Source organism: Bacillus rossius, chromosome 1 (assembly GCF_032445375.1).
Source record: "Bacillus rossius redtenbacheri isolate Brsri chromosome 1, Brsri_v3, whole genome shotgun sequence".
NCBI lineage: Eukaryota > Metazoa > Arthropoda > Insecta > Phasmatodea > Bacillidae > Bacillus > Bacillus rossius.
The window spans coordinates 47,618,737-47,633,034 of NC_086330.1; the positions used below are offsets into that span (position 1 = coordinate 47,618,737).

Sequence of the window (14,298 nt, forward strand, 5' to 3'; positions counted from 1 at the left end):
TCACAGCAATAATAAATGATTACTGCACTCTAGCGGATACGAATTAAACTAACATGTCATCGGCGCACTCTAGCCGACGATACAATGATGATGGCTTCCAGCATCGAAGACAAGATGGCGGACATGACGTCATACTAGGTGACGATATATATGCTTTGAAAAAAAGTGGTGGGAGTCAGTCTGCCTGCAGTCACCTAGGGGGAAGGATCGGTCGCCATTTTTATTTTTTTGCACTCGTCGGGTTCGAACCGAGGACTCCGAACTCCGTGTCGTACATGTTTGTTTTTTGTAATTATTTTATTAAAATTTTATTAAATTAATTTTTTTATAATTTTTAAAAAAAATTTCGTTAAAATCGGATAATAAATAAAAAAGTTAAAGATGGCGGCCGTAACGGAAATTGCAACGGTGACGTCATCATCCAATATGGCGGAAAACACATCGCCGGAATTTTCTAGAACACAATGACGTCATCCAAAATGGCGGATCCAAGATGGCGGATCCAAAATGGCCGCCGGGGTCAAGGTCAAACTTGTCCCGTTACGCTATGTCCCGTTACACTCATCCAAGATGGCCGCCGTGACGTCACAATCCAAGATGGCGGAGCCGGCACCGGCACCACTACCTGCATCCTGTTTCCGGAGCCCCTATTATATACTACTCACGTGAATCAGAAACTAGGCAACATCGAGACGAAGGAAGGGCTTATGGTAACAGCGCAGTCGTGAAACGACTTAAAACTGCCATTGTAAAAAAAGTCCAAACTGTCTTTATGGACCAATATCATCACCGGCACGGATCGAGTAAATAATCATTCTGCACAACTCTGCCGATGGATCTAACTGTGGCCACCTTGTGTCCTTTAAGTGATTTATTAAAAATATTTTGCAATATGGTTTAACTTGTGTATTTTTTAAAAAACATAAAGAACACTTTCCATAAAATTCGCAAATATAATTAACTAATGAAATAATTTTATATTTTTTATTTTTAGGAACAAATTACTAACGAAAACTAAGCAATTACGGAACTGAAACATTTAAAAACGAGATTTATATGATTCCACGAAAGTTACTTCAATTAAAAAATAAATTCAACATGTACTTAAATAGGTGCGGGAGAAATGGGTCAATGGTGTACAAACACTTTCTAGAGCTAGTTACGATGAGAATATAGTCCTCAAGTTCAGCCATTCGCCGTTCCGCACTCGTCAATAAAGACGAGTACATGCGTATTTCTGGATACACAACTCTGGAAAACCACTAATTACTTCCACTGTTTTATACAATCTAACACGCAAAAAAAATAGCTCTGCGGCTAGCAGAAAAGCTGGACGTACTGCAAACAAACAAATAGCCGATAAACTGTTAGAAATGACAGAAAATTACAAACTTTGCAACGAAGACAGCATTTCAAATAAGCTAAGATATCTTCGTAGTTCTAATTAACTGGATCTTCGTAGATCAGTGTGTCTAAATATACATGGTAAACCAATTTCAGGACTTTTTCATGACATTTTTACAACTTTTTTATACCACATATTAATAGCACATGTATAAATTTTTCTATGAATAATATAAAAAAGTCACTAACTGCTCTGTTTGTTTGTACGCTTACTTCTAAACTACATATTGGATTTTGATGTGGTTTTCACTATCATTTAGAAAATTTCTTCTTGAATGTCATGTGTATTGTTACGATTTTTAATATAGGGAGAACTGGGTTCGTAAGGGATAGCCCAATTAAGTTTATTATAGTTTTATTAATTACTAATATTTACATTAATAATAAATAATTCTATTTTAAAATGTTCGATCGCAAATCACTGGCACTTAAAAATGTTTATTCTCAAGTCACTCAATGTCATTCTAGTTCCACAGTTCACACTCCTCACTGGAGCTAGGCTCAACAGTGGTTCGCCCCTTACCTCGCGCCTGTGCACACACACAGTTTCGCACCACTCATTCACTGCAGTCTAACGATCTGGTCGAACACCACGTCGCGCCACTTTTACGGCGGTCTCTCACCCTCTTCACCGATGTGGCACTTCCCTTCATTCGCGGAACTCTCGGAACTCGCTCGGAACTGTCGCGAAACTCACGCGGCATACCCGTCGTGGAACTCGTCGCCGTACTGTCGCGTAGGCCGGCGTCGCTGCTTAAGTACTGTGGCACCCTTCTCGAACCGACGAGAGCAGCGGTGACGAGTCGCGTCTTCCCGGGCCGACCCGACGCCCGAACAGTCTAGAAAGGCGGAGTTAATTCTAGCTACTCCGCGCGGCGGCCCACGGAATTCCCAAGGCCGCTAAGCGATAGATAACAGCGCCGAGGCAGTGGAATGCGCGGGGAGCGGTGGGGAGAGAAGAGAAGCGATAACCCTTGTAATCCGGCCAGGTACGCGTGGCATGCCTCACGTCAGTGGACCGCACGTGACACGGCGCATGACGCCGGTGGCCTGGAAGGGCCGCCATCCAGCTCCGAACCTGGTGCGTGTCGCGGTATTGTTTGCGTTCGTAACAGTATAATACATTTATATTTATTTTAACGATAATTGAAGAATTCCGATGTTATGTAATCAAGTAGTATAATGACGCCTTCAGGGCTCTTGACATGACTGGATTATATACGACTGATATATAAAATTAATTTTCTTCATAATTGTAGGTCTTATAAAGGCCTACAGAGAAGTTCGCAATAGCCTATGACTGTCTTCTAAGGATGACTCACAGTTACCATTTTTATCTTTCATAATTAGTTGAAAAATAATGAGTTATTATTGTGAAGGTATTTTGACCGACTTAGTATTGATCCTTACCCAATTAAATATTTTATTTAACTTAAGTTTAATTTAGACAAGATTAGAACTTCACGCCATATCATAATTATGTGATCATTCAACCTGTGCTTCTTAGCGCGATATTATTTAATAGCTACTAAATTATCTTTTTTCCCCGATTCATCTGTATTGTTTGGATCTATATTTCCCAACATCGTTGCGTGTGACTTCTAAACAAATTCTGTTTGTGTTTTCTCGTAAGAAAAAAGCTGTCAACATTGTTTACAAAGACATGTTTTTTTTTTTGCTATGGGCAGTAAGTGTTAGTATGTATATAATTTATTTAATAAAATACCGGACACTCTCGAGAACCTGATACATAAGTACTTATTTATTAAATCTAAATAACGCTTCATTAGTCTATAGCATCCTTGCTTAGCTAGGGGGTTCGCTAATTTACTGTAGGCTATAGTAAAATTAAACCTAAGCAAATGTTATACAAACTAGGACCTTATATGATTTGCATGATACGTTCTGATTTTTAAGGTATAAAGCTAAACATTATTCAGAGATAATCTCCACCCGATTTAAGTGAACTGTTACAAAACACCGAGGCAGAATACAAAAAAAAAATTGCAAGTTAGCAAAGACCTGCTGAAATTTAATGTTTCGTAATTCACCACGATGTTACTGTCTATTTCGGAATTTTTTTCATTACTTTCGTGACCAGTCCTCCAATTTCGTTACCTTTTCATGACCTTCGTTACTTTTTTTACCTGTAAACACTACTTCGTATCTCAAATTCCAAGTATTCTCTGTATAAAATCAAGGTAATATTTTTTGACAGTGTATCACTCGTAAACTTTTTTTTCAGTGGAAAATAAGACGATTTAAATGAAATAAAGGAAACACCAAGTAAGAAGTTATATTTGGTATGCAGCACGATGCCTACAGTCAAAGAAAATATTTTCGGAATGGTGTTTATTTTTTTTTTTTTGAAAAGTAGTCTTGGGGAGACTTGAACGTACAAGTTCTTTCACGTCACACTAGTGAGTATACATTCCTTAGCTCCAGCTACACAAAGTCGCGAGCGTAGGGGTATGTGTGTGTGCGTGTGTGAGGGAGAGATAGAGAGATAAATATGTGTGTGAAGAGAGAGAGAGAGAGAGAGGAACGATGATAGATAACGTCGGCCTTCGCGCTGTAGGGGTCATACACTAATGTATGTGTGACCAACATGACGTGGCATTCATTCATGAACTATTTTTACAACAAAGAGAATGAAATAGAAAGTGAGAGAGAGAGAGAGATAGAGATAGAGAGCGACTTAGCGACGGGAATTTCTTAATATAACTCGCAGAACTTATTTCTTAATAGTAACAAGTTTTAACATAATATAAAACGAGTATGAGAATTCAACTGTCAAAAATTTAAGTATAAGCCAAAAATATTTCCATAGGGACAAGTTACGTACGATAGAAAACATTTTCTATTGCTAGTTTAAACCTTACTTAAAAACAGAAAAAAAACATTTGAAAGAATTTGACATACTAAAACTGTTCACTATATATATGCACTTATTAAATGCAGTATTTAAATAAAGATTAATCAATAATTTCAACCAATGTGCACTTCAAATTCACAAGGATCGTCAAACGTTCCGTTTCAATCTTCCAAATGATTTCACCGAAAGACGTCATAACCATGTTTATTTGACAAGTTGGACGACTTATTGTCCATCAAATATTTTGCATATAGGACAGGTTCTAAAATACGTCGGATGTTGGACGGAATCAACCAATCAGAAACGTGCTTAGCGAAACAAGAAATGGCGCCCGTTTCCGTTACAACGAATCTTTAAAATTGAGACAAAACAATTTTTATACGTAAAAAAGCAAATAATGATTATAACTGTTAGAAAATTAATGGGAAACTATCATTATGTAACTGAATATTAATGTGAGTTAAAAATTATATATTTTTTAAAATTAAAAATAATACACAAAAATAATTAGGAAGTTTAAATTTTTCACCATACTGTATCGCATTATTGAATTTCAAAGTGAGATTAGAATGGGAAAGTTTGAGATAGCTCAGACCAAAAGTAAACTATGATAGTGTGACATAAATTAAAATATAATGTTTGAGGTTATCTGTCCAACTTTTATCTGGTGGAGCAAATTGGAAGCCATTATTCTTCCAACGTGTGGCCCGGGAGAGGATTTTTCAAAACCTTCTTCCTGGGTTCAGGATCGCGTGTGCTTGTGATGTACATTTTTTCACCTTCATCCCGCGGAAGGCACTGCATAACCACAGCAGAATCACCCTGCTTCGAAAAGCACAGGGACTTCACAGTGGCGTTGTCTGTGCTCGCGACACCACGACAACCAGTGATGAGTATTTCGACTCATCATCGTCATCACTCTTCCAACATTTCCCCTCCAACTCCGTTGTCAAACATCGTTGGAAACGAAAATCTGACAGCGTGACCGTGCCTTTATATGGCGGATTCAGTAGATATGTGTGGCACCTGCTATCTGCGTGGCGAACAAACACACGCATAGGGGAAGTGGCAGGTAAATAGGTTAGGGTTAGCAGAATAACCAACCCATGATGTAGAGGAAGGGGGGGGGGGAGGAAGGAAGGAAAGGGAAAAAAAGGTTATAGAAAAGGAGTAGTAGTAATCGCTGGCAGCAGGTAGTAGAACTTTGGCCGGAAAAATAATAAACCGAAACGTTTTACGACACGCCACGCTCGGAGGAACTTGAAAGAGGCGGGCAGTGGAGGCGCAGGGTGGTCAAAAAAAAATAACACGTTCGTCGGCCAGAAAAAATATCAATTTAACGACTACCGCGATGAGAAAACATAATTTTGCATCACCGCATGTCGAAGGCGTGCCCCACATTTATTGATTTGCCAATTTTCTTGTCTTCGCACTGCATTATTTTTCTGTTAAGTTTTTTTATTTATATTTAGGCTGGGTGGCAGAAAGAACATTTTAATTAAAGAAGCAGCAGCAACAGACACTACTACAAAAATAATATATTATTACAAAAGGTAGGTACTTTAGTTTTTTATGTAGATGTGCTACAGACGTACACTTAAAACAATTTATTTGTCATCAATAAAGGACAGTATTTTAAATAGTAATACCACGATTTTTCAATCAAAATATTATAACCACTTACACAAAATTATTATTAATTATTGCACAATATAATCATTTGCATTTAAAACTTGGAACAAATAAAACTATGAAAAATTGTACGTCTAGCTATAGTGAATGTTGCGCAACATTACGCAGGAGTCTAAATTTGCATCGGGGTACAAAACTGTGAGGTTTCTTTTCAATATAGTAGAAACACACTAAAAAAATTAATTCTCTGTAGTAAACATTATGCTTTCCGGTGCTTGCTTTATTAAAACAGCATCACAAAACAACTTAATAAATTTTGACACAAATTATACACCACACAAATACAGAGACAGTATTCTCCATATTGCACCATGACAATAATTTGTATTCATTTACCGCTGGTTAAATTAACAGGAAATAAACACTATATGCCCTTTCGCTGGTAAATAGTGTTCTTAATTGATGAAAAGAAATAAAAAGAGCATTTTATAATCTAGATACGGATTGAAATTTTAAATTTTTCATCTAATTTAAAACGTGTTAAAAATCTACGAGCCAGTTAAATGATTGTAACGTGATAAAATAACTGTCAGGGTATATCATCAGTGCCCAGTAGAATACGTCAAACGCTTGGTGATGAGCAATTTCAAGTACTCGGTAAATAGCTCCTAGACTGTGAAAAGACGTGAAAACAATTAAATGAGCGCTATTTCTCGGAGATGATATCTGTGACATGTTTATATTATTCTCTTAAGTCACCCTTAGTATTACATTATATAAAAAATACTATAATGGCATATTTTTACTGGTTTTCCGAGGAGTAGCTGAAGTTTGAAGCGCAATTGACTGACTTGCCAACTCTGATGCAAAGGGTTCAGATTTCAAATATCAGGATATGCATAAATGTACATAGCATTTATATAATTGTAATGTTTTTTTAAATACAACCGACAAGACGTCTGTAATTGAACTACAGGTTTCTTATATTTTGCATTATTGAAATTGTTTTTCCATGACAAACAGTGAAAAACTGCAATGTCGTACATCCAAAGAACTGTATTAAATGATACTTGCTAATTGCTCACTGTAAAACGTCTGGCTTTACACGATACCCACTTGTCACCCTTGTCACACTTGATACCCAGTTGTCACTTTCAACGTCTTATTTCCCTCTAGCAGGCCTGACTATACACGTATAAACTACCCGCAAGATATGTTAAAGCTTGACACTTTAAATGGAAATATTTGTAAATTTTATGACCCTGATACAATAAAAAGGTATCGGACATGCATTACAAAAAATTGTATTGGAACTGACGTCAATTCGGCCTGCCGTATCTCCACATGCTATGACGCTACGGTCGAGAGCCATTAGACGGCCAGAAAGTAGCACATGATTTGTCAACTTTTGCAGCTCGAATCCGATTCGAACTGGTCGCACGCAGGCGCAATAAAGAACGCATTTTCTAATAATAGTCGGAGTTAATTCCGCAGATTAAAACCATGGCGCATGCAAAAGGGGAAGTGTGGTGATGAAAATGTAGGGGGTTTTCATAACCCTCATCAACCACTAAATCTAAAATATATATATATTTTTTCCACCAAAAAAGGAAAGAATTTGAAAGTAAACAATGGGCAAGGTTTTTCTATCCAACCCCCCTCCACCCCTCCTCGCTTTTATAGAAATGAAATACCATGTAGGTACGCTACTGGTTTAAAACATACGTAAACAAAATATACGTACATTTCATAAAAGTTACAAATATATATGCAATAAATTTAGGAGTCTTATTATAACACGGGAAAAAACATGTTATGTGTATAATTCCTCTCAACAACTCGTGATTTATTAGACTGAAAACGTAAACAATGCTAACACATTTTTGATATTTTATTGGTACCGATTAGAATTGCAAGAAAGTGAACAACGGTGTGATATACTGGCGCATGTATTGCATTTTGTTATTTTTTTAATGTCTCTGCTATTTACTTAATCTAACATCTCGGATGCACGTCGTCCAAGCTTTAGCAATGGCATTCATTTGCAGCAAGTTTTGACGTACGAGCTATTAATTTAACATTGCGCGTGGCAGGGCTATGCGCAGTCCTCAATTCACAAATTTTACTCCAACAAACACAGGTTTTTTTTAAATTAAAATTATTCAATGCAGTGACTTGACAAACAACGTATTCAAATGCAGTGATAATGATACATCAAAATCAAAACTGTACGGAAACTTGTACTCTGACAGTGAAAATGATTTTGTTACTTTAAAAACGCACCAACTGCATCTACCGTGACACATTTTTTGACAGTTCTACTGTCAATAAACCGTTGAATGTTGGATTCAATATTTTTCTACTACACAGCTGGCGCGCGCTTTTTACTTAATACTTCAGTCTCCAAGTATAAAAATTTCATGTCGTTTAAACGCATGACAATAACTTAAACCACCTGCCAAGCACAGAAAATAGACTACTATACTGTAAAAGGTTTCCCCCACAATGACGAATGAAGCAAAGCGTTGGATTAACACTCTCGAAGGATTACGAACTCTTCCATGCTAATCGGTAATTGCAGTAGCTTAGCACTTTTAAAAATCAATGCCTTTTTATGCTATTACCTTATTGTCTACTAAATTATTAAATTTCTTTCCACTAACTTTATCTTGTTTATGAGACAAATTTTTTAAGCGTTAATTACTTTCCCGCACGTGTATGCTCATGCATAATTTTTAGTTTATCGGTAAATTTTAATTTGGTTAAATTTTGTAATGGTTACCTTTAGCATTGGACATCGAGTTAAAGTTTAATTCTGCTTTATATCTTATTACCTATTTGATCATCTATTATGTTTATGTTATGCTTATTTCAGTAAACTTTCCATGTATGATGTATTAGGATAACATTTGGTTAGGTATAAGACAATACGTATGGCCTTGACTTCACCAGCAATAAAGCACAAAAAAATTGATAGTTTAAAATGACATAGTTTGATGATGACTGCATTCCTGATGAAGCTCTATCGGCTAATCGATTATATATATATATATATATATATATATATATATATATACACATACATACATACATACATACACACATATATAAGAATATTGCTGCTCGAAGAGTATTTTTTCTGTTTCCCATTCACCGGTTCCATTAGAATTTCACTACTTCATTCTTCATATTTTTCGATATATGTTCGAACATGGTTAAAACGGCCACTGTCCTATTAAATAACATATATGCATGGATGACGTGAAAATAGTAATTTCATTCATTAATCTGTCACGTATGGTGTTTATTTACTTTTAACAATCATTAATCATTTTAAGTATCTGGCTACGAAAGCCTACAAAGCCTTTGCAAATACCAAATATATTTTGAATGTACTTTTGATAGTGCGTAGGCGGGGTAAAATGAAAATATGAATTGCTTGACTAACTAATTAACTTCATAATAAAAATACCGTTAAGTATCAGAGTAAAAATTTTTGTGATGTTTATGGGGTATTTTCCTTGTCCCCATTTCACATCGTAAAATATCTAAGATGTTAATGTCCTATTTCCGTAATTTAAATAACATTCGGACATTAGTTTGTCTAACGCCATGACAAACGATAGAGACACAATATGTTCATAAAATGATGAATACACTTTTTTCAAAATAAATTTCATTAACCATAAATTTTAATTCTGACGGCGAATGTAATCAAAATGTCAATAGGAAATATTTAAATCTATTTTCAAGATATTTTGTAGCTACCTGTTATGTTCACGATACCTACTTAAAATATATCTATGAGACAATTATTAAATTTCAAATAATAATTTACTCTAATTTACATGCTCTTTTAGACATAGCAAAAAAACCTGCAGTTAATGACTCATTAGAAGTGTCATTTACACATCTTATATATGCTGTAGATGTGTGGTGATAATTTCTTCAGATTTCTAAATATTCACTACATATACTTCGTTTGAATAAGGTAATATAACGGTAGAATGTATTTTATAGTTAAAAATAAAATTAATATCCCTTATCTATCGTTTTTCAACAGCTTCTTTGCAATCTCTAAACTAGTAAAGAAGTAGGCTCACCTTTCTTGACGACGCTGTCGTGTGTGGAGTCGGCATGCGCGGGACGTATCCAAGCCAACAGAAACGTAAACAAACACAACTTCCACAGTCGCATGGTGAGTCACTCGAACGGACGGTCGGGAAAAAAAAAATAAAAAAATAAATCACGCGTCTCTCATGATCTCGCTCAGCGAGAAGCGCGCGACTATTATTTCAATTTTTTTTAAAAACAATGCAGCCGGTGTTCGATTGGAACGGCTGCCGGCCGGTCCAGGCCTTTTTCGTCGGTTGGTGTCTCGCACGTGGTCGTGTCGGCCTGTCACGGACTGGAAGCGCAAAGCCCGTCCGCCAGCCGTCGCCAGCACCTTCCGCCGCGTGTTTCGTGTGTGAAACTGGAACCACACGGCTTCTCTCGGGCGGCGGGCCAGGTCGACCGCTCGGCTCCAGCGCCAGCGCTGCCATCTGTGGGGCGCTCGGCGAACTGCTTCGACTTTCCTCCTCACCACGCGCACAATACATCGGCGCGGCGTGGTGGTATGGCATGTCGTAACTGTATGTACGTGTACGCAAATAATACTGGAATTGTAATAACGCCAAATCCCGATTTCAGGCGTCTAGTTCCCCCTAAACACCAAAACATTTTATAAATTCAAAAAAAAAATTTTGTCAGTTTAAAAACTACACTTTATGCAACTAAATCCTACAAACGTTTATCGGTTTATCAGTGACATAGGCTGTTTGTCTTATAACTTATTTAAAGCTAAGAAAAGTTTGTTGCAGTTTTATACGTTTGTTATAACTTCCGTGATAAAACATTAGTTTTAGTAAATTGTATACTGTTAAACGAGTTTTAAATCTATTTTTTTTATAAAGTATTTTTTTGATCCCTAAAATTATTAAACGCACTACATTTCCCCTTGACTCTGTACATGACAGTACTCTGTTAATAAATTTAATTCTTTTTGCAAAATAAAATGGAATAAATCATCACAGTACGTTAACAAACTTATTTTTTGTTTCACACGTAAAATTTTTATTGCCCCTCATGTACTGGCGCTCTGGGTAAATGCCCCGTTGGCCCATTTTTAAACCGGGGCAAGAATATCGCGACGTGACACCGACACCAAAAATATCGTTTTTGAAAAAGACCATAAACTATATTATTCATAATAGGTACAACTTTTGAGAATTTCTTTCACTTGATACTAAATTAACGTACATACCTCGTAATTTCCTATGACTTAGAATTCTGAAATTAATAATTTTGTAACACTTTCACCAAACACTTTGCCTATGTTGGTAAGAAAAAAGTACTTATTAATAGCCTAATTAATGATGTAATGAATATTGTATTGGGGTAAGTACTGGGCACGGACAGTCAAGTCACGTCAGATCAGTTTTGATTGAGTAGCTTCTTTCTCTACGATTATTTGCATAAAAATTATCCTATAAAAGTTTTCATACGTGAAAGAAAATAGTATTTTTAAGTTAACTTTATTCTGGGCATACATACATACTTTTCGGAATTTGTTCCAGTTATTTTTTAAGGTTTTAATTTGTTTGTATTTTGGAAAGCGTGAATTGGACTTGATATAAATACGAAATATCACTTAAGCAGTTATAAATTTTATGGTGTTCTATCAAATGTTTTATTTTAAAGGTATTTTTCCAAAATAATACAAAAACATTTTACAAAATAATAATGTATAGAATATTTTTTTTTTTTTTTCAGAAACCAAAACTTTTCGTCCCTGTTCTTTGAAAGATACAGCATCCTTGTGGGCTGTTATTACTAACGTGCTAAACATAAACGTTATATTAAAGTATAATCAGGTTGGTCACATTTGAACTATACTATTAGAAAACCAGTGTAATTAACTAATAGATGCTATATCATATATGAGAGCAATGATGAGGTGTACTCTAATGGCTGCAGTTAACGTGGTGTTTTGTTCGTTTACGTAACGAGTCAAAAGGCGAAGTCACAATTCGAACTCTCATCATGACTAGCGTTGGATAGCGACAACCGAGTCGTAAATTGAGAGGTCCGGAGACCATTCCTATATTGGCGATATGTTCGGCTGTAGGTTTTTCGTGCACCATCCGCGACCGAAAGTCGCTGTAATATTCTCCTGCATTATCCATCTTCACTGCCATTGCAGCAGTTGTGTTGAGAAGGTTGCATTTAGCAATCTGCAGGCGCACTCGTGTTTCATCGAGAGACCTCATTTTAATTTAAAAAAATATTTAAAAAAATAAAAGTATAGGTAAATAACGTGAAAGTAATGGTCTACGATGTGTTTTTCTAATGTTCCAGATACCTCGCGCTGGGAAATCAAAAGCATTATGTTTAATTTCCAGCAGGGTCGGCGATTTATCACTAGTGGGAAGTTTCCTTCCCGGCTTTACGACTGGTTTCCAACCTGGGAAAGAACTCATCTTGGCGCATTTTTTCTCTTCAAACCAACGCCTTATATCGCCACCACATACTAATTCCACTATTCCAAATATTTTTGATCCAACTTAGATTGCAATTAAATATACTTATTTGCAGTCTTTCATTATTTGCACTGAAAGCGTAAGACGTAGAATTTTGTTTTATTTGCTTGTAAGCATTGTGGCAAAAAAAAAAAAATAAACAAAGGTGAAATTCGGTAAACGATAGCATCATAGCACAATTTGATTCATGGAAGACCATCCCAGACACATTTTTACTGACTGTTTTTTTTTGTGTGTGTTTACAGCGTGCCGCATCCTCTCGCTGTGACGTGTAACGATCCATCAGCTTCTCCTAGCTGTACAACCTGCGAACTAGCAGGACCACACACCCCTGCTACCCCCTACCACAAACAGCATATTCCTTCCGCTGGCGGTTTAATTTATAACCATGCGGTAAATCAGTCGTGCCAAACACGGCAAATAACACGCACAGTTCGGACCGATTGCCAAACTTGATTTACCATCCGTGCGAAAAACACTACGTGAAATACGATACCTCATCAGCCATCGTGAACATACCGACGGCGACGAGCAAATCGTCTGGATCCAAGGAAACGACGAATAGAAACCGGTTTCATCACAATCTGTTAGACCATAATAATTTACTTTTTTTTATGTGCAAACATCTTGTCTCTCGCTATAAGGAATTTGGTTGGAGTAATTTAGTTGAAAATGGAACGGAAATAGATTAGCGGAAATGTGACACAAAGATGGTGCAGCCACGTGTAGCAATATAAACCCGTATATAGTCATTTTCGTGAACATTAGGGGACATACCAAACGTATTGGTTTGCCAAATAAAACTTTATGATAGCGAAACTACCCTGAAATATATTTGGTAAACTAAAATAGTCATTGTAAAAAGTAATCTTGAGTTTTAAAATACTTAATAAAACTGGTATTTAAATAATTATAATACATCTTATCCTTACAATAGGTAAAGAGGCTCGACAGCACAGCGACCAGGCGCGCGTTTGTTGGACTCAAGGGATGTAGTTCGTATTTCATTACAATAATTTTTGTTTTTACTTATTTAATATAATAATATATTATAATAGTATAATATATTATAATAATATTATACTATATTATATGATATATTATATTATAATGATGAATCAGATAAATAAACTTAAGGTTTGATTTTAGTAATTATTAAATACTGATTTAAGTCGTTTAAGCAAAAATAAAATCAAACATATACTTAGTGTTATAATATATATTTTTCAATTTGGGCTGTAAAATCTCAGTATATATAATTCCATGAAGGTTTTTTTGCTACTAGCTTCTTAAAAACGTTTTTTATTCTGTAAATTAATTTAATTAGGAATTGAATAATTTTTTTGTGAATGGCTTCATCTATAATAATACTGTAAATAGGCACTATTTTATGATTTCCGAACAAATTATTAGTGTGTGATCCCTGTCTCAAAGAATTCAAGTATCTAATATGAAACATTATAAAATTGTTATGGCATGAATGGTTGAATACAATAAGGTGTCTTTTGTTTCCTAGCGTCTCTTCTTAATGACGACCAAACAACGGTGGAATGTGCGATCGGATCGATAGTTGGTTCACTACAAGAAAACTCTTTAAAACAACGGGGCTCTCTTTTATGTTGTTTAAAACGTGGTTAGGCAAAAAAAAAGTCAATTCTCAGTGACGAAACTGATGCACTGAACACTTAAAGATGAAATAGATTTTAGTGATGTTCGTAGCGAATTTAATTAGGCAAGTGGCGTTGTACAAACCATCATTAAGAGGCCCGCCTAGTCAGGGGTGTATCTGTGTAAGTGAGAAGAGAT

At 35.9% G+C, this 14,298-nt stretch overlaps 1 protein-coding gene across 1 annotated transcript in view; it reads right to left on the minus strand.

Annotated features, from left to right (window-relative positions):
• Positions 1-10,370, minus strand: part of LOC134527624 (laminin subunit alpha-1) — a 597,962-nt gene extending 587,592 nt beyond the window's left edge. Inside the window, exon 1 of the mRNA XM_063360509.1 lies at positions 10,015-10,370. Coding sequence (XP_063216579.1) covers positions 10,015-10,108 — 94 coding nt within the window. The 5' untranslated portion in view covers positions 10,109-10,370. The remainder of the gene's footprint in view (positions 1-10,014) is intronic.
• Positions 10,371-14,298: the final 3,928 nt, after the last annotated feature.